The sequence below is a fragment of the Toxorhynchites rutilus genome, chromosome 1, assembly GCF_029784135.1.
Source record: "Toxorhynchites rutilus septentrionalis strain SRP chromosome 1, ASM2978413v1, whole genome shotgun sequence".
Taxonomy (NCBI): Eukaryota; Metazoa; Arthropoda; class Insecta; order Diptera; family Culicidae; genus Toxorhynchites; species Toxorhynchites rutilus.
In genome coordinates, this window is record NC_073744.1 from 87,361,849 (window position 1) to 87,389,250 (window position 27,402).

Below are 27,402 nucleotides of genomic sequence, written 5' to 3' on the forward strand. Positions count from 1 at the left end.
GGTACACTTACCCTACTGCAATAATCAAAACTCTAATCGGCGGAGTTGCATTTTTTTGCATTTTTTCAGATTTGTGACAAAACTCCCTGATTTTCCCTGACATTGTTTGAATTCCATGATATTTCCTGATTTTGAAAGTTTTCCCAGGTAGTCGACACCCTGTAATAGTTTGGCGGAGTAACGTACTTACCGGATATTTCATATTTTTTCCTGATTATCACTTGTTCTAACTGCGTAAATGATGGCAGAGTCATACAAATTTTGCTTTTGAGATTCCCAAAAATCGACACGGACAAACTATTTCTCTTTTTCTTTTCTGGATTCATCAACACTGGATTAGAGACGACTTTTATTTTCTACACATAATCAGTACAATTCGTTATTCTCTAATTACTAGAATACTATTCATTATTCGATCTTTCGGGTTTGGATAAGTTTCTTCGCATTTCCGTTCACTCTGAAAAGTATGGTCTTACTAACAATTTTGAACACTCCTGGAAAATGCTAAATATTATAAGATCTTTTCACTGGCGAGCTATGAACATTCTATGTACGGTAGCATTTTAATACGATCATTAAGACAATTTTTATATTACCTAAGTACTACCACAGATTCAACTACCATTGTAATGCCTATCGTCAGCGATTATTGAACCATTTGAGCAACCGAATATATGCTCATTCATAATTACTTGCATATTTTATTCAATGTGTTGCGTCACAACGTACTCTTTTTTTTTCAAAGGAAGAGGTACCACAGTTAATTATCGTTGTTTCGAGCAACTCAAAAGAATGAACTATAAATAAGAACACTACGCTAAGGCATCGTCTAGGTTTATTATATTAAGTAATAAGTTATATAGCAGCAAATCAACGGAACATTTCTCTGCCGGCGTGCATATTATGAATGCATCGAACTGAGGATGCGTTTGTGAGAAACATTCCTTCGAGTTGCGCATATAAAGTCTAATTGATAATAATTCATTAGAATACAACACTGGGTTGAAAATATCTATATTGAACAAAAGATAGGAAAGACTAACATGAAATAAGACACAGTTTGGATGGAAGACAGAACAACGTAAATTTAATAAGCGAGTTTTACAGGTAATGTATGAGGCACTTCGATTTTTTTTAGTTCAGTGTATTCCTTGCAGTGGAAAGTATGATGAAAGTTTTGTGCGGAATCAAAATCATAGTTTAGTTCAAAGTTGCACAAAAACATGATATTGAACATTTACTGATTGATATCACAGTATCATGAAAGTAGCATGATAGGCTTAGCTGTATGTGAGTTTCCTGAAGTACTCTTGTACTGAAAATATTACACAACGCGCGCAATTATTGTTTTATAATAGAATTCTGTTTATGTGATCAGTACTCATTTTGTAAATTGTTTGGTCATTTATTCATTTACGCGGTGTGCCTCAGGCTTTAGTGACCATGTCTAAGAGTGCAACTCAGATTACATACTTCCAGATGTAACACACTGCTAGGACAGATTTGAGGACGAATGGTGTAGTTTCTTAATAATAACCGTTGATTGGGCTGATGGGCGCTTGGAAGAATGGGTTGATCGAGTTTTGAAGAAGGAAAATTTCCTCAGGCCTTCCGTTGAAAATGAACGGACCCTTCAGATGAGTAATCTTCGAGTCTTGCACAAATGGATTAGGCCTAAACAGGGGGCGCTGCGGTGGTGGTCGTGCAGCGGGATATGGAAGAGCGTACGCTGGTTGTGGAATTGGAGCAGGAGTTGGGGTGCCGTTCCACTGGTAGATACCACTTGGTTTACCGTTAGATACGAAATTTATCGGCAAATTATAGAATGGACTCATTGTCACTGGAGGAGCCAATTGAGGATACTGCGGGACAGCCGGAGTCATTGGTTGAATAGTTGGTGGCTGGGATATATATCCGAGTCCAGGTACGAACATGTATGGAGTAGGTGGCAGACGGATGTAATAAATTGGAGAATTCTTATAGTTAGGACGACGTCGATTGGCAGCACCTTGATTCGTACGGGAAACAATTTCTTCATCTTCCAAGTTCTGAAGGTTATCGTTGGATGAGTAGTCACCAATGTTTTGGTAGTCCTGAGCTGCTTGATTGTTGTTTAAGTTGTTCAAATTGTTCAAATTGGGAAGACCCGTCGGGGACATCATTGGCAATGGGAGGTTGTTCATACTTTGAATGGCTGCCATACTCTGGAGAGCAGCCATATTTTGCTGGTAATTTTGTAGACTAACTAGTGGATTAACATTTGGATAACTCTCCAATGGGACGTAGTCATCGAAATATTCTAATGGATAGTAGGACGGGAAAGCCATTGGTTGTGGATAAGTTGGCTGCGGGTAGTATCCAAAGTATCCAAACATTTTGTTTTTCCTCTTATTGCTTTGAGCAGTTAGATTGTCGAAAAATCTAGACTTCAGTCCTTTGGATTTTCTAGATGACTCTTCAAGCTTATCACTTTCTGAATCCGCTATTGCTGGTTCCTTGGCTTCAATGTTGTCGACATCAACTTCCGGTTTGCTGTCGTCAACATTTTCCAACTCAGTGTCACTTGGTTCTTTGGAGAATGAGTCTGTGTTATCCTGCGGTGTATACTGGCGACCGATCTGCTGAACCGACGAAAGCACATGGGACCGATCCACGGGAGCTGCCAGCGTCTGATGCAGCAGTTGAGTAAGTAGGCAGTATAGGATGATTCGACACATCATGTTCATTTTTATCTGAAAGAAAGGAAGAAAAATTGTATGTTATTATTACGAGATTTATATGAAATGAGACATGGGTAGGTACATTTATTTTTGAATCATAATCATTTGCTTGCATTCATTTAAGTCTTATAATCAAGTGCTTGGTGTTACGGCGTGCAGAACGTGCAGAGCGATATGCGGCGGTGTGCAGGAAAACGGAGTATAGAGAAGGAGATTGAACGACAAACTGGCGCAACTCTGAAGAGAACCCAGCCTCCAGAAAGTCATCAAGGCTGGACGAGTGCGATTGGCAGGGCATGTTACAAGATTGCCGGACAGCAGCCCTGCAAAGATGGTGTTCACATCAAATCCAACAAGGAACAAGAAGGAGAGGAGCTCAACGAGCGAGGTGGTTGGACCAAGTGGACCATGATTTGGCAAGATTCGAGCAGAGCAAGAATCGGCTCTGCTTTCACGCTTTGACCGAGACAACAAATTATTTATGCTGACATTGGAATATTTCTTCTGTCCACAGTGTTCGTTCACATGACGCAGTATTTGTTTTCTGCATTTGCATTCCGAGCGACCGATTCACCTGCGACTGATTTGCAATAGTATGTAAATATAGTCTCTCGCTCGTCAATACATCAGTCGCTCGTTATTATAGATATGGGTAGACACACAAATAAACAGAAAAATGTATGGAGCAATTGGATTGATTCGAATTATCATCAATTTAAACCATCCACTTACAGAAAAAGATAGTGTAATGTATAGCATATCAAACGAATTTTGGAGAGTTTCCGATACGATTAGTATGCAAATCATAAAAATACGTTTGCAGCAAAAATAATTACTAACCTTAACATGATACATAAAAACGTGACTTCTTTTCTGATTTGAAACCCTTATTAAGAGACGTTGTCCTACGTCAAAATGAACTTGATTTATGTTTACAAAAAATATTTTATTATTGCATTAAAGCGCTAGATTCTTATAATCCGGACTTATCAAATCAGTAACATGCTCTATCTTTGAGGGTTTCGACGAAATAAAACATACTCAAAAATGATTCTGATGGATCTGGCATAATTGCAATTTTTAACCGCTACATATTTTTAACACATTTCTGTCCAATCTGAGAGATTATTTTATTTCACTATATCTTTCATTTCTGCTACATTCCAAGTCACCAAATTACTCTTCTTAGCCTTTTTTCGACGATTGCCCATTCCTCGATTGGGCGGAATCGGAGAGAATTGCATAGGTCAAGGACCTCAACTTCCTTGAGATCCACTCCGTTGTCACAATACTACTGTAGTACATTTCGGCTGTAATGAGAAAATGTGGTAGTATACGCTTTTCCTACACCCAAAATTAATTTTTAACGCATGTTTTGTCATCCCAATTTATTACATTAAGTCACCTTAATTAGGTGGAAGGAAGCCACAAATGGCTGCCACAATGGCGCTATTTCTTTCATCTCCCTCCCACACCCAAAAATCAATAATTTTGCGAAACAGTGTGAAGAAAATGATCGTTTCCGCACACTTCCCATCAAGTAATATCAACCAAACTCGAAACGATTACTCACAAGATATTAAATTTTCATCTGTGGTCCCAAACTTGAAAACAGAAAACTCCTATGCTTTCAAAAATAGTAAACGGAAAAGTATTACATTCAATCAAAATGCCTCGGCCAACGAAGAGAAGGGTTAAGGCTCTCCAACGTGAATATGTACAAACAATTGCAATACAAAAAGGCATCAGTCGACAATTTGACATTCCCCGCTCAGAATCGGCCCCCTATGTTTTTAGCAATTCGAATGTGGTTAACCCGTGACACTGCTACAGGAAGTACAATTTTATGGGACACAATTAGATAGTAGCAAACAAGCAAAACTTTCCAAAGTCAAACGAAGGTACTCAATGTATACTTTCCAAAGGTATACAAATTTTGAACTATTCCAGCTTATGGGTCCGAAACAGCACGTCAAATGTTGAAATGTCGACAAAAAGCTTTTTAGTTGCAATCGCTAACCAATTGTTTTCGATGAAATTTTTTCCGATCCTCAGAAATGATTTTGCTTTTGAATTTAGGATCGAGGAAAACCGATGTGTGTGACATCAGAGAATCTGCTGACTGCTTGCTAGTTGGAGCGAGAATGAGTATTATAAATCGTGATTGGCTTATTTATACCCAATAAGTTACAAACGGGCGAAGTTAATTTGCAATATCTCCTCTCTTCACAGTGTCCGTATGAACGAACGCAGCATTTGCAGTTCGAGCGAGCGCTTCGAGCACACCTTATGTGTAGTGGTATATAAAAACTATACTCCAGCCGTTCCTCGGTGTAGAAAGCACAGGTAATTCACAAAACAAATGTGTGAAAAATGGGTATGCTTCCAATTTTTGTTAATGTAAACCATTTATGAACTAGGGAATTGTAAAGCATAACATATAAAACAGAGAATTTTCAATTCCATTGATATGCAAATCAGTGTCTCTTCATCCGTCAACATCCGTTTACAGCAAAAATAGTTATTAACGTTCAAAATATTCCATGAAAATTTGACATGTTTTTTTATCTGGCACTTTTACTGAGGAACGAAATCTTGACGTGAAATAACTGAGGTTAAATTTCTTAAAACTGTGCAAAATGTCCATGATACTGCGTTGGAGTGCATTTAAAAATAAAACGCTATTTTAAGAGTAACATAACAGACATTAAAATTCATTCTGGAGATTCAAAGAGGCATTGGTTAAAAACAATTCCGGTTCATTTAGATATAGATAATAAAAATTAGTGAGATAAAAAGGTGGAACAAATAATCCTTACCAGTTGCAAATCGTTGTTGATAAATATTTTCAGAAATGGAAAAAAATATCTAGACTGTAAGGAAATTGTTAAGCTTTTATTATATTTTAATTATATTTTGGGTTTGCATAGTGACAAGCGTTGTTAGTCCATTTGATGTTTGCGCGAAAGAAATTGATCTTTGTTTGAAACTGGAAATGGATTTTCGGGTGATAAAACGCACTCCTATATCTTCTTCTATCTATACAAATAAAAATAGATCGCCGAATGGGTTGATAAGAGCAAAACTTGAGGATGGAATTGTTCGATTTATGGATGTCTTTAGTCTATCATATTTTCTTTATCAAACATTTATTCCATGTAACGGAGAAACATGGAGAAACATAAAGTGGTTGAAAAATCTTGAACGAGAATTGTGTCTGACAATAATCTTATATTATAACGACGAGTTTTGGTAGAAGTACTAAGAACTTCATAGTCATTTTAAATGGTCGATTAGAAGATCAATAAATGAACAGTTTTGCGATTGGACCCATGAACGTTCGTTTGGCAATAAAACGTGATTATTAGAAGGTATTGATAACAAAAACTTAAGGACGGGACGAAGTTTGCCGGGTCAGCTAGTAAAAGACCCAGTATAAACAAAAGTAATCATCAATGCTTGAGAAAAGGCTTCATAGAAAACTCCATAATGCATACACATATTTAAAACGCATTGTTCTGTATGTTCAAATAGAAAGATAAAAGGCGGAAAAAGCCAGGAAACCAGGAACAGTTACAGTTGGGAAATGTTTCAAAATGTATCAAACGAAGGAGAATTATAATATTAGGCTGTCAAAAAAGTCCTGCGGTATTTTTTTTTTGAATTTTCATTTGTTCATAAAATTAGTTACAATCATCTGTTTTAAGTCAAATATGCGCCGTTTTGTTAGATGTTCCCAAGAGATGCCAACTTCATAATACCCCTGTTATAGAAGCTCGCTTCCTTATTAGCAAAAAAAACTCGGATAGCCATTTTTTACAGGCCTCTTTTGTGGCTAACTTTTGACTACCTAGCTCGTTCGCCATGGACAAAAACAGGTGGTAGTCACTTGGTGCAAGGTCCGGACTATACGGCGGATGCAAAAGAACCTCCCATCCGAGCTCCCGGAGCTTCTGGCGCGTCACCAAAGAAGTGTGTGGCCTGGCGTTGTCCTGATGGAAGACAATGCGGCCTCTGTTTATCAAAGATGGCCTCTTCTTCATGAGTCCTACCTTCAAGCGGTCCAGTTGTTGACAGTACAGGTCCGTATTGAGCGTTTGGCCATAGGGAAGCAGCTCATAATAGATTATTTCTTGACAATCCCACCAAACATACAGCAGAACCTTCCTGGCCATTAATGAGGGCTTGGTCACCGTCTGAGCCGCTTCAGCGGGCTTCGACCACGACCGTTTGCGCTTCACGTTGTCGTAAGTGACCCACATTTCATCGCCAGTCACCATCCGCTTCAGAAACAGGTCGATTTTGTTGCGATTTAGCAGCGATTCACATGCGTCGATACGGTCAAAGATGTTTTTTTCCGTCAACGTGTGTGGCACCCATACATCGAGCTTCTTTGTGAATCCAAGCTTCTTCAAATGGTTAATAACGGTTTGATGACTTATCCCCAGCTCTTGGCCGATGCTACGGCTGCTACTATGCCGGTCTTTCTCGGCTAATTCAGCGATTTTGTCGCAATTTTCGACGACAGGCCTTCCGGAGCGTGGCGCATCTTCGACGACCTCTACACCAGAACGAAAACATTGAAACCATCGTTGTGCGGATCTACTCGAATCACACCTTTGAATACCATAAGCATTTATATACCATACCATAAGTTCACATACAATCCAGTTCACGTCATATCTTGTCACCACATTCTATACATTCGGACTAGGACGCTAAACTGGGACGCGAAGGAACAATTTGTATGATTGAGCGGAATACTGTTTCAACTATTTGATATGCAATACATGTTGCTGGCGCGAACCGCGCAATTCACAGATGTAGAAAGTTAAATAAAATTTACCCATGTTTTGCGCACGTATGAATTCAAGCTCCATAATGGATAAATTGAATTGGGTTGTCTGTTGTGATATTGGGTCGAACATTTAGTTCTGCCTGGATGGCTGATTATCGTTTCGCTTCTCCGTTTTTTCCCAAAGAAGCTGCATTACTACTAGAAGTTGATTCTTGTACAAAGGAAACACGTGAGTTCGAATAAGGTATATGAAGATGCAATGGTATTATTTCATACTTTTCTGTTGGATTAACCCCCTGTACCCATACTATATACCCATGACAATAAAAATACTCGAACGCCGGAACCGAATAACAAAATTTCAAGTTCAAACCATAGATTACCTTAAATTGTCAGACTAACCGACAAAACGCCATAAGGTGATTCATACAGACGGCTGTTGAATTAGTTTGTTCTTGAATCCCTCAATGAAGACAGAGAAAATATTTACCGTCAATTACACACAAACTGTAAAATAGATTCTCATAAAACGACTCATGAAGATCTCTCGTTGAAATGATATAATTCTTACGCCTACTTAACTGTGGAGGAAAAACAGAAAAACGGGAATGCTCCAAGATGTGGAAAGAAAGAAAAAAACAATCCTAATTAAACGAACTCTTATGTGGAGAAAGAAGAGCTAATCAATGAATATCTAGCACAAAAAAACTAGATTGTTACTTCAACAATGCAATTAAGCAAAATACCCCTTACCTTTCTCTCTATTTTACAACGGGCGGTAGTTTTTTTTTCCTGCTTCAATTTGCTTCGGAGAGATGGCCTGTAGGTACATTTACATTGTACGAGTAAATTAAATTCAAGTTTTGTTTCTGCTTTCTGCTAAATGGGCTCCCATAATGCTCACTCTATTTTCAGCTGGTAAACGGTGATGCATCAGCTGTTAAGCGGAGATAATGGAATGTTGAATTTCGAAAAACAAACATTCCATGTGTTTAACAGCGCTTGGTGCGTTTTTTTTATATTTTTAATGTTAATGAATTCATCTTCAATCACACCAAGCGACGCTGAATCATTTCTTGTAGATACATCAATGTTATTGGAACGTTGTCTGAATGTCGATGCTGTTCAGCGAACAGTTTAAATGCCACCCACAGTGTATATCATTTAAAATGCATGTTGATCGTCTGAATTGACGTGTTCCAGCATAATGAGATTCCCCATGTGTAACTGAATGCTGAAAAAATCGAGTATACCAGATACATCACAGTATGTACTTGAATGACATGATCAAACAGCAAGTTTCAGTCTCTAGATATGCTAACAGTTCCATTGAGACGTGCTGCGAATAGAATTAAATTTTGTAAAAATAGTAATAACACGTTTCGCGAGAGAATGTATGACACATGAAGAAATAGCGATTGGTCCGATTTTCCATTAAATATAGGTTGAACTGATGATGAATAGTAAAACATCGACATTGATCATTTTTATGTGCAAACCTTGAAACAAAACAAAGATTGGTGTGGCAGTGAAAGTATCTCAATTTTGTCAAGTGAATCTAAAGTACTTGCGGCGTCTTGGTGAAGCCCTCATGGTGTTAACGAACGATCGATTGTGATACAAACCCTTCCGGTTTATTCTCGGAATGATCTCATAATTTTGGAAACGTTGGGCCCAGATGGTATTCAGAGCTAATGGAAGAAAAAAAGGTATTCGTCGTACATCCAAAGACAGCTGAGGGCTTATATAAGGAGCAACCCGTGGCGTCATCTTTCTTCCCCGAATGAAAACAACGCATTGATTTCACTAGAGCACAGGCCTTTGTCCTATCAGGTCCTTACAAAATGCTAAGCGGCATTATCAATGCCAAAGTTTCTACTGATTAGGAACAGTACAACATCCTCACAGATTAGCTGAAAGGGGCAAGAAAAATACGTATGAATGCACAAACCAGACTATATTCATGGCAATAATTGGACAGACACTTCTAACCAGCTGAACCCCTATATCGATTATCGTAAGGTTTTTACATCCATACCACACCCGAATCCCGTCAGGCTATTGGAAATCTATAAAATACATCCCGCCGTTGTGAGATTGCGGCACCATGCAAAGAGGCAATAGAGCACGGCTCTGAATCTCAATGATATGGAAGATGTGTTGCAGATAAAGAGTGGAATATTCCAAGACAATTCAGTGGGACACACAAGCGAAACGGTCATGGTATGACAAGGGCGCCCACGAATATGTGACCCTTCCATTTTAAAATGGATGATCCCAAGATGTATGCCAATTCACGTCAGTATCTAGACATTGCTATCCAGGTTGTGGAAGACATAATCATGTACATTGCCATGGAGTCTAGATAAGTGCCGCTCTGTTTGCTTACTGAATGGGCTACTCACTGAATTGAGGGCTACGAGGTCTATGATCAAGAGTTAATAAGAGATATGGCTCGTGACGAGTTTTATAAATATCCTGAATTTCGGCTCTGACATCCAGACGAAGTTGAGAAATAAGTTAACGCGGAATAACGAGCACAATGTTTTGCTGAAGTACGATAACTCTGCGAAAATTTTGTGGAACGCCCCGACCATAACACGCTATACCGGGCTGTCTACGCCGCGGATAAAATATTTATTTATCCACATCTTCGACACAAAGTCATACAGATTGGTTACAGAGACTTAATACTATCCTCAAAAACTACTCTGTCAATGTCAAAATCAAAATATCTACACACGTCATTGAAAAGTCTGCAGCATTAGTCGAGTGCAATTGTAGCCATAGTCAGTACGGTTTCTTCAAATCCATAAAAGGCCAGTATTGCGAAACTGGCGGGCTGGTGCATGGAAACTGATGTCCTGTAGCAGACTACTGCAGTCAATATAATGACGAATGACAAAAACGAAAAATCTAATCGACTTGATAGCGTTTGTAGTCCGATGAGTGCATATCTCTGCTCTGCTCTGTGGAGGCAAATTGTCAGGGCATACCATGGAAGTCGGCGTAACGCAAATTTTACGAATCTTTTTTGAATCTGTTCATTTCGTAAAATGTGGTCAGTATGATATGGAGCCCAAATTTGCAATCCATATTCTAGAACACTACGAACCAACGAACAATACAAAGTTTTAATCGCATAAACGTCGTCGAACTGCGCAGCGTTGCGGCGTAAAAATCCAGACATCGCATTGGCTTTCGCGATCGAAATGGAGTTCATTGAATCGTAGTTTGTTGTCCAACATCAGTCTAAGATCGTTTACAGCATCGACTCTAGCAAGCGTCAACTGGTCCATCGAGTATTCGAATCTGATCAGTGACTGATCACGGGTGAAGGTGATGACCTTGCATTTGGCTGTGTTTACTTGCATGCCGTTCAACTGACACCACGTATTTAACCGAGCAATATCAGTTTGAAGTGCACAGCAATCTAGCATCGAGTTGATCGTACGGCATAGGTTAAGATCATCAGCGTATAGCAACTTACAGGAGCTTAAGTGGTCACACACTTCTTTGATGAATAAAACGAAGATCAGATGTCCCAAGTGACTGCCTTGCGGAACACCTGATGATATTTCGGTGATCTCAGAAACAGTTCAGCCAGCGAACAATTCACAGCGGTTCAGTTTTGAAGCGGTGATTTATGAGCTACTATATATAAAGCCTTCGAGAAGTCTTATGTACACGGCGTCTACTTGCCGACGCTTCTCAATGCTGCGGATAACTGTGCTGTTGAAGGTCATCAAGTTAGAGGTTGTCGAGCGCTTTTTCATGAATCCATGTTGAGACTACGAGATCATTGGCCGAACAGCTGAATACAACTTGTCATGCAAAAGTCTTTCTAACACCTTGGCCAAACAGCTCAAGATCGGCGCGACTGGAGTGAGACTGCTGCTTGGTAAAGGGTGTGTCACATCAAATTGCATCACGGAAAAAACGCTGTAAAAATTCGCCCAGTAGACCGATCCTTTTGAAAATTTTAGACAGTAAAATAAAAACTATTAAACAACTTTTGGCATTTTCTTTTTATTCATACTTCTAGCCCAAGCCCGTATGATCGCACCTTCCTCTTTACCCCGTCCATAAGGTTCTGTACAACGTCAGGTTGTAGTTTTTTTTAACAGAAATCCATTTTCTCTTGAAGTCCGCCTCCGATTTGACAACTTTTGGGTTCTTCCGGAGGGCCTGCTTCATAATCGCCCAATATTTCTCTATTGGGCGAAGCTCAATATGTGGCTCAATGACGTAGGTTTCGTCGTCCATTACCAGGCAATCCGGCTTCGTCAGCATTTCGGTGTACAGCTTCCGGGCACGCGTCTTCCCCACCATGTTTTGCCTTTCGTCGCAGTTAGGAGCCTTCTGAACCTTGTATGTACGCAGGCCCTCCCGCTGCTTGGTCCGCTGGACGAATGAACTTGACAAATTCAGCTTATTGGCGACATCCCGGACCGAACTTCTCGGATCACGTCTAAACTGCTTAACTACGCGCTTGTGATCTTTTTCACTGACGGAGCATCCATTTTTGCCGTTCTTCACCTCCCGGTCGATGGTTAGGTTCTAGAAGTATCGTTTTAGTACTCTGCTGACCGTGGATTGGACGATTCCCAGCATCTTACCGATGTCCCGATGTGACAACTCCGGATTCTCGAAATGAGTGCACAGGATTAATTCACGACGTTCCTTTTCGTTCGACAACATTTTTCCAAATTTACGAAAAATTGACAGTGAAGCATGGCCAACGTGATCTATACACTCTTATCTGATTATAAGCGAAAGCTGAAGATATAATTCCAAAAAATTAAATTTCTACAGCGTTTTTTCCGTGATGCAATTTGATCTGACACACCCTTTAGATCAACATACAGATGTGATGGAGGAACCTCAGCATGAACGAAAACGCGACGGAAGAATTCAGCAAAGAGATTCACAGAATTGACACTGGTGATGGAGTTTTGACTGCCAGAAGTTACGTCTAGAGGAATACCAGGTGATTTTTTTGCGAACATTCACAAACGACCAGAAAGCTGAAGGATTTTCTCTAAGGGCAGTCTGAAGCCGATCAATGCAGGGTAAGTTGGGGGGATTTGGACCACCCCTTAATCTCAAAAAGTACGGCTCAACTTGGATTTTTTATAATGTCATCTCCTACTATTGTTGAACCGCATGTACCTAACGTAAAAAAAACTTTGATAACTTTGGAACGCAGCAAGCACTTTGATTGTCAAAAAATGTGAGTTTTCCGATCGTGGTCTTAAGGTTTTTCCCGCTGATTAAACGAACTTTTCATGTATCACGCGTTCATGTATAAGTTATGTTCGCCTACAGAAGAGGAACAATTTGATGCAGCGAAACTGTACGTTTGATAACAATAAATTAATTAATTGCATTTTAATTTTTGCATGTTGTGTAGGGTGACATGGACACGTTTCTGTGGGGTGAATTGGTTCTACAGGTTTGAGGCTTTTCTTTGGTCTAATTGATTCCAGATGCCGCTGAATTACAAAAAAATATGGCAGACAACGTTGGATAAAGGAGGAGCTTGAAAGAGCAACGCAGGCCATCAAGGACGGAATTTCTTTGACCAAGCATCGAAAGTGTTTAACAATGCTCAAACAACAGTGAAAAGATCCATGCAGAATTCGACATGGTCTCAATGCATTTTTTATGGTGTGGAATCTGCCAAAGACACCTGGTATCGATCCCAATACACAGTTACCAATTGTAATATTATCGTGAACTATCGTGTAATATTTACATAAACATAAGTATGTTTTTTTTTCGATGAAACACACATTGGACCAGATCACCCCACAGACGGTTCAAAGAACCCCGCATGAAATTTTAATGTCAAAAATCATCTCTTTTATTTCATGACACATTTGGTAATTTAAAGTTTGATATAATGATTAAACATTATTGATTAAAAGAAAACAAGAGTAGCTCAGTGTACAATGTGACATTTTTTATTTGAACCGCATTGGTTTGAAGATATTAGGCGAGTTGCTTAGTGAGTCAAATTGCTCCCATTTCCCCTTCTCCCTAAAGCTAAATTCATGCAAACTACTATACTCGGTTTCTGCGAGCTGTACGCCATATTTCTTTTCTGCAGTCCTAGAGTGGAAGTAACGTTTAAACGCAGACGGTTTTGCAGCTTACGCTATTGCGGATTCCACCATGGTTGCCGGAATTTCATAGAAGGCATACGAGTCTATGTAATTTATAGAAGGCATATGAGTCTATAAATGTATACCGGTACCAAATCATGGATAATCTCATAAATATTGTCATAGAACACGGATAAGGCATTGCCCACGGTAGGAAGGTTAAGTAACCGTTCCAAATCCAATGCCGCTACTATCGAGTTAATATCTTCAAAATCGCATCGTGCAAAGTTATACTCACGGTATGCTCCGGAATCGGATGACTGATGATCTTTTATACAAATGTTCACTTTCAGTACGAGCGGTTTATGGTGACGGTCAACATTTAGAATAGCGGAAGGCGGTTCGAATGGAGTGGGGATCACTGACGAGTACCAGGTCGAGAAGCTTGCCATTTGCGTTGGCAAGATCGTTGATTTGTTTGAGTCTTGTAGACAGTTAAGAATCAACCAGAGCAACCTCCTGTTCGAATAAGTCATTGAGCGGCATAAATCCTTGTACATCTTCATCAAAATTTCATGCCAAATTGGGTAAATTATAATCACCCAATATGATGGTCGCGTCTCGTTGAATGTCGTTAGCTCTACTGAAATGTGCAGATAGTTCCAATCGTTCTCTCTGTAAATGGAATTGCCTCGAAGACTCCTGGAAGTGCTGAAGGTGCTGAATACGTAGCGGGACCGGTATCCTTGGTTAAAACTAAAGACCAACAGTACCGACATTCATCGAAACTACCATAGACTTCCATAAGAAATGAAAGCAAGATCTCCAACGCAGCATCACAGACTCTGGTGGGTTAGCGACATTCTGTCTACGACGAGTGATACGGGGTTAGCTTCACCGCGTTAAAGTTCCATGAATAGTGGATACTGAACCGAAAGACAGAAAAGCTGTTCGATTCTTGCAACTGGATTGCAACTGGGATAAAGGGTGTGTCAGATCAAATTGCATCACGGAAAAAACGCTGTAGAAATTTAATTTTTAGGAATTATATCTTCAGCTTTCGCTTATAATCAGATAAGAGTGTATAGATCACGTTGGCCATGCTTCACTGTCAATTTTTCGTAAATTTGGAAAAATGTCGTCGAACGAAAAAGAGCGTCGTGAATTAATCCTGCGCACTCATTTCGAGAATCCGGAGTTGTCACATCGGGACATCGGTAAGATGCTGGGAATCGTCCAATCCACGGTCAGCAGAGTACTAAAACGATACTTCGAGAACCTAACCATCGACCGGAAGGTGAAGAACGGCAAAAATGGATGCTCCGTCAATGAAAAAGATCACAAGCGCGTAGTTAGGCAGTTTAGACGTGATCCGTGAAGTTCGGTCCGGGATGTCGCCAATAAGCTGAATTTGTCAAGTTCATTCGTCCAGCGGACCAAGCAGCGGGAGGGCCTGCGTACATACAAGGTTCAGAAGGCTCCTAACCGCGACGAAAGGCAAAACATGGTGGGGAAGACGCGAGCCCGGAAGCTGTACACCGAAATGCTGACGAAGCCGGATTGTCTGGTAATGGACGACGAAACCTACGTCAAAGCGGACTTTCGTCAGCTGCCGGGCCTGTTGTTCTTCTCCGCAGAAGACAAATTCAGCGTTCCGGAGGAGATTCGCAAGCAGAAACTATCCAAGTTTGCCAAAAAGTACATGGTGTGGCAAGCGATCTGCTCTTGCGGAAAGCGGAGCGCCCCCTTCGTGATGACCGGCACGGTAAACGGGCAGGTTTACCTTAAGGAGTGCCTACAGAAGCGCTTACTACCACTATTGAAGCAGCACGAGGGCCCGACCATCTTCTGGCCGGATCTCGCTTCGTGCCACTATGCAAAGGACGTGTTGGAGTGGTACGAAGCCAACGGGGTCACCTTCGTGCCAAAGGAAATGAACCCGCCCAACGCGCCGGAGCTTCGCCCAATAGAGAAATATTAGGCGATTATGAAGCAGGCCCTCCGGAAGAACCCAAAAGTTGTCAAATCGGAGGCGGACTTCAAGAGAAAATGGATTTCTGTTAAAAAAAAATTACAACCTGACGTTGTACAGGACCTTATGGACGGGGTAAAGAGGAAGGTGCGAGCATACGGGCTTGGGCTCGAAGTATGAATAAAAAGAAAATGCCAAAAGTTGTTTAATAGTTTTTATTTTACTGTCTAAAATTTTCAAAAGGATCGATCTACTGGGCGAATTTCTACAGCGTTTTTTCCGTGATGCAATTTGATGTGACACACCCTTTATATACGCGTACTCAAGTCTACCGTGGTCGAAAAGAACAAGTACAAGTAATACATGTAAATAAATTATCACCAGTAGTGATGACTTTATGATTAACGTAAAGTCTCCTCGACAGAGGGCCACGCTTTAACTTAAGGTCAGAACGGCAGAAACACAATTTCCTTTCTTCCAATATCTCGTATTGCCAGATGCTTTGTCTCAGCTCACCCCAGCCATCAGCGATGTCCATATCCTCTATGTAGCGAAGAGAAAATTAAATTCACCCACCTACTCCGTCATCCTCAACGAGAGCGCTCCTTTTTGGTCTATAATCACCACAGTTCTAGATATGTGATGATGGAAGTTAGTTTTTTTTCACTCAACACTCGGTCGCGCTAGAGTGTGGAAAGAGAGCACACAAACTATCTACAGTGTAGCGGAGAATTTCACTGGAGAGTACACACTGGTTGTTGTAAAAGAACAGAAATGGCCTTCAATTAACTTTGCGCTGTGGTTCACTGAAAAAAAGAGAACCGAGGTGAAACATGCGTGTGGATTAAATGTCGAATGAGATTGCACTCTTCAGTGTACTCCTCAGTATGGCAGAGTGCGTGCTTTAGTGCTGGACACAGGTTTTCGCACACTCAAAACACTCCCAAGAGTAAAGAGAGAGTAAGAGAGTGTGACTCACTCGCACCAGGATTTCTCCCTACTAGCGCACACTGGCTCTTTATATATTCGCCGGTGAGAGGGAAAAGCGCATTGTTTCTCTTTGGTGAGTGTTGACTGTATCCTCAGTTTAGGCATGAAACTCGCGCGCGGGTGCATCGTTTCAGTGAAAATGCCATCACTGCCAGCCATCGCAAATTCCTACATTTTCTTCACTTGAATATGTTCCAGAATCGCATAGAAGTGCATGTAGAGTTTCCGAACACTGGTTTTTGTGGTAAAAGATTTGCTTCTTATTCCGGTTTGGTACTTTTCGCATTCGTAAACCTTTCATAGTTTTCTAGACAAACAGACATACCCCTAGCACTTTCTTTCTTTTCGGATTAATATGTTTATACAGTGCTCGAACTTTCTTGACCATCTCGGGGTTTATCTGAGCGCATTCACGGCCACTCCCTTCTTTCGACCGTTACACGCTTCATTATAGTGGTGATCACTTCGAACATGTTGATATTTGCGATTTTTTGTATAGCGGTAAATCGACGAGTAACTTCCGGATTTTCATTGTAAGTGCACAACATTCTTCACGATTGATTTGCTATTTCTAGGAAATTATTGTAAGTACAGTATCAGCGGTTATGAAATTTGACAAATGAAATCTATACCTTTTCAACCAATTTTACCCATAATTCAGATTTTTACTCACACGTTGGAAATGATACAATCGAATGTGTGTGTGCGTGATCATTCGAACCAGCTTAACACTGAGCAATTCAAAGTCGGGTCCTCGAAGGATCAGACGGTAATCTGCCTGATTCCGTACATCCTTTAAAAGTAATACGAAAGTCGAAATAATTTCTACGATCTTTGTGACATGAGGCCGAGCGATCGAGAGTCAAACACTCAGCGTGATCTTTGAACTATAATTAGGCTGACCAAACGTACCGTTTTTAACAGGACAGTAGCGTTTTTCCGACCCTTTTTGATTGTCCCGTCTTTTTATCAACTTGTACCGTATTTTGAGTATGAAGAGAAAATATATAGTTATCATTTCAATAACACATTGTTGCAAAAATTCAATTTTTCTTCTGACAGAAGCTCTACCTATTGTTTTTCATGGGCTTTGGGATAAATCCGGATTTCCTGAGTTTGGGGCCTTTTTTAACTTAATGGAGAGCGATACATTATTTTGAATTTCATTACCTATGGCCATATAAATCATAATTCTAGAGTTTGGGAATACCTAATCTGATTGCATCCATCTAAAGTTGTAGTCGTTCTTCTTCTTCAATGGCACTCACGTTCCTAGAGGAACTTCGCCGTCTCAACGTAGTATTACTTGCGTCATTTTCATTAGTACTTAGTTGAGATTTCTATGCCAAATAACACGCCTTGAATGCATTTTGAGTGGCAAGCTCTAGAATACGCGTGATCACAGTGCAAGTCGGAGGAAATTTCTTTGACGAAAAATTCCCCCGACCAGAACGGGAATCGAACCCGAACACCCGGCATGTTAGTTATGACGCTAACCACTCGGCCAAGGGAGCACATAATGTTGTAGTCGTACCTTTCTCAAATCTCGATCTAAAGTTTTAGCTGCAGGTCATCCGGAGACCATACGAATTATCCTAATGTGACCAAAAGCTTTGAAAATTGTCGAATGATGGGATTTGGCTCTGGTCATAAAGTAGTCACTTCCCTAGGAATCTTGATCCGGAACATGTCCGGTTTACGTCTATAAGGTCAAATAGGTTTAAATTAATCACGAATAAGCTATTTTTGAAAAATTATGAAGCTTGATACTCCAAATGACGGGTTTTGGTTGGTTTAGGTTCTGGAATCTATGGCACCTAAACATATTCCCGCCAAATGAAACTTGTTGCATTCAATTCGGTTCAGCCGTTTCCGAGAAAACTGAGCCTCAACATTGATTGTCTAGTCAAGCAAAAGAATTCAATTGCATGAGGCTTTTTTGTAAAATTGATTTTTCTCACTTGTTTTAATAGTAATTGTAACTATCTGGTTACTATTTCAATTCGTAAAGAATCAACGGAGTGTGAATTCATATGTTTTGCTTGTATAAATATCGTTTTGATTTGTTTAAAATGTGATTCTTTTTTCATGCTTAAAAATGGAAACGAAAATGCTGTTCAGAAAAAGATAAATTATTGTGCAATTTAATAAGTTATTCGATCAAAAACACTGACGAAAAGAACCTACAGATGATTATTGATTGTGTCATATAAAAAAGATTAAATTTTATTAAATAAAACCTTCAAAAATTTCAGTTTGTTTTCATTGGTACGTTTAATCAATTGCACCCGGTGACCAACTTGCCCCCGGATGACGGTACCAGTCATATGTTTTAGCAATGCATTTCGATTTACGAAATAGATCAAAAATCGCGCTTAAAACAGTAGTTCTCAGAAACCATGAAAAGCGTGAAAACGATTGTCTTTACGCTATAGGTAATGATCAATAAAATGAAAAAAAAATTAAACCTTCAGAAAGATGGTGAGCAAAGCTGGTGGATAGCGATGACTACATTGCGACATTTAGTTTTGAGCCAAACACAAATTAAAAACCATTAAAAAAAACAAGGGGAAATTTTGTAGTACCGAGTATTCATTTCGAATTTGAATTTGGATTTAAATATTACTCATTGTATTCGCAGAAATTTTACACAGCTGTCATCGACATATGTTTGACATTGGATATTGAAAGCCTCACTGTGAAAGTTTACAAACATTTTCATACGCAACTGAAAAGTTGAACAGTATGTATGCTATGCAGTATATGTATCTTTGTATGCAGCAGTATGCTGCATTGCTTAAGCGCGGTAACACGTGATTAAAGAAATAATGAAATCTTGGATCTTTTATCGAGAGGAGCATTTTTGACGGATTGTGCTCGTATTTTTTTCCAAAGGAGAAATGTCTTGCGCGATTATTTGAAACCCTATGCGTTAAACTACTACCTAATCTACCAGAGATCAGTTGGTGGCCTTCCAAACATTTCATGCCTTATTGAAAAAGACGATGCATTTGCCACTGGATTTTCTGTTATTTCTGATGATTTCATTAATGTTCTTAATAGTCTAGTAAAACTAAATACAGAAAGCTAAATTTCTCAAAGCCTATGAATAATTTCTACGATACGCTGTTGAACTTCATTGAAAAATGGAAGGCTAACCGAGGAGAAACACTACAGAATGTATTAAAGTCCATTCCTGAATGAGCAGTGATTGAAAGTAGCATTCGTACAAAGCAATTTAAATTGAGATAGACAAAACATATTGTATTAGTGAATAATGAATCATTGGAAATATAATAATTGGGACTAAAAGTAGGAACAAAAAATCTGTGCTAGTTGCAAATCGATGGGTGCAAATATTTTCAGAAATGGAAAACAAATTTCTAGAGTTTGAGAAAATCGTTAAGCTTACTAATTATATCGGAATACATTCAAGGCGTGTTACTTGGCTTAAGAAATCTCAACTAAGTATTCATAAATGACGCTAATTAATGCATACGTTGAGACGGCAAAAGTTCCACAAGGAACGTTAACGCCATTCAAGAAGAAGATTATCAAAATTCGATATGGAATGTGACAATTTCTATGATAAAATTTCCAAAAATCCTGATTTGCTTCGCAAAGTCTCTCCACCATCTGAATATGAAGGAATATTCGTTGTAGAGAACAAAGTACGTAAATATAAGAATGTTCGATTATTTGGGTTTATTCCCGGTTTCATTCTCTCATTCATGAAATACTACAAAAACTGCATTTTGTGTTTTTTTGCTTACGTGTCTTGTTTTTATTCCTGAACTTTTTAGTCAGCCTAACTATGATTGTTTGGCTTTGGAGCTGGAAACTTGGTAGCATCCATTACGGTTGCTCTCAGAGGAAAACCCATCCTTGAATCGTATTCAGTAAATGAGAAACAAACCCCCTTGATTTTGAATCGATGTATATGATAATCAAAAGAACTGATAATAATGTTTGATTAGCGTATAATCCACCAGTTCTATTTTTAGATTGACTCTGCAAAAGTTAGATGATTATTACTAGAGTTTGTTAAGCAAACGCTATGAAAAAAAATCAATACGTTGGTTAATCAATACTTGTGATAACCAAACATGGAAACTGTGTAAGAGATGCACGAAGATCCTCCAAAACTATCATTTGAAATTATGACAGGAGAATTTTATAATTGTCAGTAACATCATATATCATAATCTGCTTGACCTAGATCAGGGGCCAGCCTGTCATCGCGATCTTTTTTCCATGCGTTCCGTGGAGTGGTAACGTTGTTACAGCAAAAAAGCTATAATTTCATTAATCATGTTGACCACCCCATTGAGTTACCTTTTTCCTAGGTGGTAATGATGCGTAACAGTTTTTTTTGCATAGCGGCATTTTTACGATTTGAATTTTATCCTACGTACTTGAATTGATGTTTGTAAGTACTGCGGAACTTAATAGTTTTTAGCGAAACAAAGCGATTCATTGTCGTCTAGTCTATTGGTAAATTTCTGACCAAGGTGTTGATAACCAACGAACCTTATATATGAGATAATCAGTTGATATTTCTATATGATGAATGAAATTATTCGAGCATAGAACGGATTTCTTATTTTATCCACAAGAGTTAATTGATATTAGAATTAACATCGACTCAAATGAGAAGGTTCATCGAAACAAACCATCTTCACTCAGATTCTAATCAACGTTTGGTATGATAATTCATCCCAATCGTCGTTGGCTGACACTGATGTTGAATAAATAAAGTAATTTATTATATTAAATATATAATTCAAGCTGCTCTCATTTGCCTCCAGGCTACGTATCATCGAAGAAGCATTAATCAACAAGTCATACGAAACCGCACAGATGCATGATGAAATTGTGTAGCTCCGAACAAAGCCTATGACACGCTGGGCAACAGTAGTCTCCTAATGAGACAACCCTTTGCATGATGCTTTTATGAAGGCATCAAATTATAAATCATCGCCATAACGAAGGTAAGAGTAATATTAATCACACCTATTTCAGGACACAATTTTATTCTTTCCACAACAAAAACCAGGTAGAATAAGTCGGCGAGGAATGTCATTCCTCCAAGTTGGAAGCCTTCCCCACACGGCTATTAGGAAGCCTCGTAAGAGGGCAGTTGAGTCCAACATGGGACCCGTTTTGCACAAAAAGCACATGGACACGACTCAGACTGTTAACCCGGCATTCATCAGCAGAATGTTGTACCTTAACCCAGTATCAATCAGCGGAATGATGTTGTAATTTAATTAAACATGACTGGATATTAATCAAAGCATCAAACTACGCATGATAAGCTTACTAAAAGACAAATAAAATACATTTTCTCAACTGTTTGCATATGCTGGTTGAAGTATTTGTTGGTTTGTGAACCCGATGTAATTCATGGACTTCTATGTTCTTGTAACAAAATAAAATGACGTTAAACCTTGTTAGTCGTCTCAGTTCAAAATTCAACCAGTCATCCTACATTGTTTCAGCTGATTTTTACATGTAATGTAAATGCCGTTGACAATTCTCTGGCCAGAATAGACGACCCCTTGCTACTAATGGAAACAGCTACAGTATATTAATTGCGCTTAGATGGAATGTCGATGCCATGCCATATCACACATGGAATGTATTTCGAATGTCAAGTTCAACCAAATTTTGTGTGCTAGTGTTCACAAAAAGTGTGGCTCGTGTCCAAGAACTTCTTGTACAATGACAGACCACATGATGCACTCGGTAACTCTCGCGATGTTTCCTAATAGACATGTGGAGGATTCATAATTTGCTTGAAGGAATGACATTTCACAACGACTCAATTTACCTGGTATTCGCAGGAGAAAAATAAATAAACTTGTGGTCTGAAAAAGGTGTGATGATTGTTACGCTTACCTTCGTTATAGCGATGATATACAATGTGGTGCCCTCATAAAAGCTTCATGTCTAGAGAAGTATCATCATATGTCTTCTGTCGACCGAGATGCTTTGTGCAGCTACACGTGCATTTGTGTGCTTTTTCGATGAGGCCTCGACGCATATTCGGGAGCAGATTGCATTGTATATTTGATATAATAAATTGCAATAATAATGAAACGTTCGAACAATCATACAAAACGATTTAAGTTATAAATGGGAATTGAGTTTGTTTTTTTGAGCTTGCCCTTTCCGACGATATTCAGATCCAATTCAAATGGAATATTGTACATAAGTTTTGTAATAGTTAGCAAACCGATATTCAATTTCTATACAATGAAATTCTTAATATAATTCAAGTTTTGTTTAAATAATTGAAATAATTATTCATATCATTATCTGAATCGTTTGGTCAGTTGGTCATAAATCATGTTAGCGAATAGACGATCTATGGCTAGACTATGAATTTCCGCATCAGCTCTAATACGTAGGCTGAAACGCAAGTCATAAAGCGTGCAGCCAAGTGTGAAAAAAACAGTTACGTATCATTACCACCTAGGTAAACGGTAGCTTAATGAGATGGTCAAAATGATTAATCACATTATAATAACACCAGCAGTCTAAAGAATGTATGAATGAAAGATCGCGATGACAGCTGTGATTGATATGTAGGTCAAGCCGTTTCGAATACGTTAAGATCTACGGAAAAAGTATTGAAGGGTGAAAAAGTCAATGTGTTTTTTTTTAATAATTTGATCAACAGTAACCCTTCTTCAATATATGAAACCATCATCGATAATCGATGTATTGGCAATTTACTACGATGGCCTTCCACCATCTCTCGGGAAATTTCAATTGCTGAACATCCGGAACCACATTCATAGAACACTTAACCTTTCTTTACGTGAAATCTGTCAGTGGTTATTTGGCAGTTTCAAATGCAATGAAAGCATACTCATATCAGTTGAAGCCAGTTTGGGAAAGAATTGTATCTTGAAAACTACCGACTGCAACTAACGATCTATACTGGGGCTGCGGTGTAGAAGGAATTTAAAAAAACGAATTGGTTCTTCAGCTAAATTTGTTGGGTTTAAACCATTCTGTGGAATTCTCAAATCTTGTATGACAGGGGTTTTCAAATGGTGCAAACGTTGCAATTTTTTGTATTCAGAGAATAGAAGATGCAAAAAACCCTGTCGTAATGAAATCAGAGCTCAGAGTCAGAGAATTATCGCTGATTGACGTCATTTGGAGAGCTCTATAAACACTAACCAAATCGAAACTATTTAGTGCACTATTTCAGAATCATACGCAGCCTCTATTCTGTCCAAACTTTTATAAAACCAGATGCTAATCTTGCTACATTGTAAATCATTGTAAACAAACAACGCTTTAGTTTATATTATAGTGTATTGGTATTAGTAGATATTATACCCTGCATGCTCTTCAAACTGGTGTATACCCCACGAGAGCTGCTGTGATGGAGTGCGCGTCATGTTGGAGGGCACTACCTAATCGGCGCTCCGATGAGAAGAGAAATCCTGCGAGGGTGACTGTGACGGGGCGCGCGTCAAGTTGGAGGGCGCTTCCTAATCGGTGCACGTCTCGACAGGTAAACGGATACTGCCGCGTAGAACAGCAAAAGGCCTGCCTGACAACGCCTGATCGTGGCCTGGATGGAGGAACACCGCGAACATTTCGAAGGAACGAGCATCAAGGATGAAGCCATGATCAAAATGGTGCATAGCCCACGAGAGTAGTTGTGACGGAGTGCGCGTCATGTTGAAGGGCACTACCTAATCGGCGCTCCGCTGGGAAGAGAAATCCTGCGAGGGTGACTGTGACGGGGCGCGCGTCAAGTTGGAGGGCGCTTCCTAATCGGTGCACGTCTCGACAGGTACACGGATACTGCCGCGGAGAACAGCAATAGACCTGCCTGGCAACGCCTGGCCTGGCCTGGATGGAGGATCACTGCGAACGTTTCGACGGAGCGAGCGCCTAGGAGGGCGTCATCAAATCGGTGTGTACCCCACGAGAGTTGCCGTGACGGAGTGCGCGTCAGGTTGGAGGGCACTGCCTAATCGGCGCTCCGTTGGGAAGAGAAATCCTGCGAGGGTGACTGTGACGGGGCGCGCGTCAAGTTGGAGGGCGCTTCCTAATCGGTTCACGTCTCGACAGGTGAGAAACCCCGCGAGGGTGGCTGTGACGGGTTGCGCGTCAAGTTGGAGGGCAATTCCTAATCGGTTCACGTCTCGACGGGTAAATGGATGCCTGCGAAGAGGACATCAGCGCAGTGGAATTAATAACGAATAGAGAGAAAAAATATTGAGAAAAAGGGAAGGACAACGCTAGTTAGCGTTGAAAACTCGAGAAGTGCATGAGCACAGCCGCCCCCTGAAGTAGTCGCCTAGTTGTGGTCCCAGGGGGAATAAGGCAACGAGTAGAGGGCTTGGTTTTTGTGGGTGCGATCCCCACTCGACGTCTGGGTTAACCCTTCCCAGGTAAGGCTGGTAGAGCGTTCCTCACCTCTTTAAAAAAAATAAAATACCCTGCATGCTTTTCATGTGTGTGTGCAAGCGCTCAGCGTAAACAAATGTTATTGCATTTGTGTTGTCATTTGTAGTGTCAAGTTTGTACAGGGTGTGCCATTTAAAGTGGAAGCATCTGGCAACCCCATAACGTTGACAGAGATGTCAGATTAACAAATGTCATACCACGTTGGAAGCGTCATTTCAGTACAATTTTAACCATGGAACAATACACACCTAAACAACGCGCTGAAATTGTTCAGCTGTACATTCAAAATAACTTCTCAATTGTGTTAACTAAGCGTGCGTGGAAAAATAAAAATAAAGTTAAAACATCGCCTGGAGACAACACTATACGTCGATTATATGCCAAATTTATATCGTCTGGTAGTGTTGGTAATGCCAGTCATCTGTCCAGACAACGACCAAGACGTTTCGACGAGAATATTGATGCCGTTCGAGCCAGTGTTGCAGAGACTCCATCGACATCAGGTCGCCATCGTTCGCAAGAGTTAGGCATCGCTCGAACCACTCTCCGACGCATAATTCGTGTTGATTTGAAAATGTTTCCGTATAAAATTACCACGTCGACTTGATTTTGCGAAATGGACCATCGAAATGGCCAAAAATGAACGTGGCTTTTGGCAAAAAATCATAATGTCTGATGAGGCGCATTTCAACTTGAATGGAGGAGTGAATAAACAAAATTGTCGGTTTTATGCTACTGAAAACCCTCAATTCATCGAAACGCAACCTCTTTACGACCAAAAAGTTACTGTGTGGTGTGGCATTTATGCCGATAAAGTCATCGGCCCGTACTTCTTTGAAAACGAAAATGGAGCAACGGTAACCGTGAATGGGGAGCGTTATCGGACAATGATAACCGATTTTTTATTGCCATTTGTTCGTGAAAATGAATTGGACAATTACTGGTTCCAACAGGACGGCGCTACATGCCATACAGCGGCTGCCACGACCATATTATTGCGTTGGGAGGCGATCTGGCGTAGTGGTAACATCTATGCCTCTCACGCTAAAGGTCACGAGTTCAATTCTCACTCCCGACATTCTTCCAAAAATGGAAGTTGAAGTGACGAACCAGCCAAATGAGTTGAAAGTCACTATAATACAGATAAAAAAAAATTATTGCGCGAAATGTTCCCCGGAATATTAATATCGAAAAACGGCGATTATGACTGGCCACCGAGATCACCTGATTTGACGCCTCCTGACTTTTTTTATGGGGATATTTAAAATCCAAGGTATACACTGGTAAACCAAGGACCCTGGCTGCGCTGAAAGACAATATCCGACAAGAAATTGCTGCCATATCGAAACATTGGGCAAAGTGATGGAAAATGCCGAAAAAAGGGCACATTTTGCGGTCAAGGCCAGAGGCGGTCATTTACGAGATATCATAATCAAAAAGTAGTTAGAACAAATCTCCTTGGACCAAAATAAATGAATTTCAAAAAAAAAATTTAAAAATTTCACTTCTTTACTTTGCTATTGCAAAAACAAATCCTTCCACTTTAAATGGCCCACCCTGTATAAGACCAGTTACATTTTCCGTTGTTTTAGTTAGAGACAAATGAACTCTCAGACTTTAGAGTTTGTTTAATTCAAAACCGAACCGAACCGAACCGTTGTTTTAGTTGTTTTGGTCAATAAAGAGAGAAAAAAGTTGTTTTGGTCAATGAAGAGAGAAAAAGAAACAAATCGATGCATTTCACCATGAAAATGTTGCTATCAGAGAAATTGTTCGTCGGATTGGAATACCTCAAAATCGCATATGCAAATAAAGCCATTTTTGATTTCAAATGATTCCCGGGGGATAATTCGTCAAGTTTTGCCAAAAAGTACTCATATAAATAGGGCCAAAAAGGTTGAAGCTATCTGAATCTGAGAACGTTGAACGGTCTAAATTGACCGGACACTGTCCAGAAAGCATGACCGGAATAAATTGCAGCAGAAAACAACACTAAAAACTCGTAACAGAAACAACCGCTCAGAAAAAGTGTAGTAGGCTAGTAATATTGTGACGCGGAAAAAATAGTTATGAGTATAAAGCCTCACAGCAAACAAGCGTTATTCCTGTTTCTATTTTAATCTAGTGTCAATGTAAGAGGGGCGAAGTCCCCATTTCACGAGGATAAGGCCTAAGCCGCCAAGATGACGCGATCCGAGTCGACCGCCGAGCCGCCGTCGGAAGCAGCGGTGCCTCGCACGCAAACTTGTGTTCTACTGATTTCCCGGTTAGTTTGAAACATAGGATACGGTCCTTTAGCAAGGCCCAAGCGAGCTTTACCGAGCGTCGACGGCATATATTTCCCTGATGCATAACGTTTACCTGGTGCAAAATCAT

At 39.9% G+C, this 27,402-nt stretch overlaps 1 protein-coding gene across 1 annotated transcript in view; it reads right to left on the reverse strand.

Annotated features, from left to right (window-relative positions):
* Window positions 1–336: 336 nt before the first annotated feature.
* LOC129762667 (RNA-binding protein 12) overlaps window positions 337–27,402 on the reverse strand; it is a 120,145-nt gene continuing 93,079 nt past the window's right edge. Inside the window, exon 3 of the mRNA XM_055761149.1 lies at window positions 337–2,732. Coding sequence (XP_055617124.1) covers window positions 1,527–2,726 — 1,200 coding nt within the window. The 5' untranslated portion in view covers window positions 2,727–2,732 and the 3' untranslated portion in view covers window positions 337–1,526. The remainder of the gene's footprint in view (window positions 2,733–27,402) is intronic.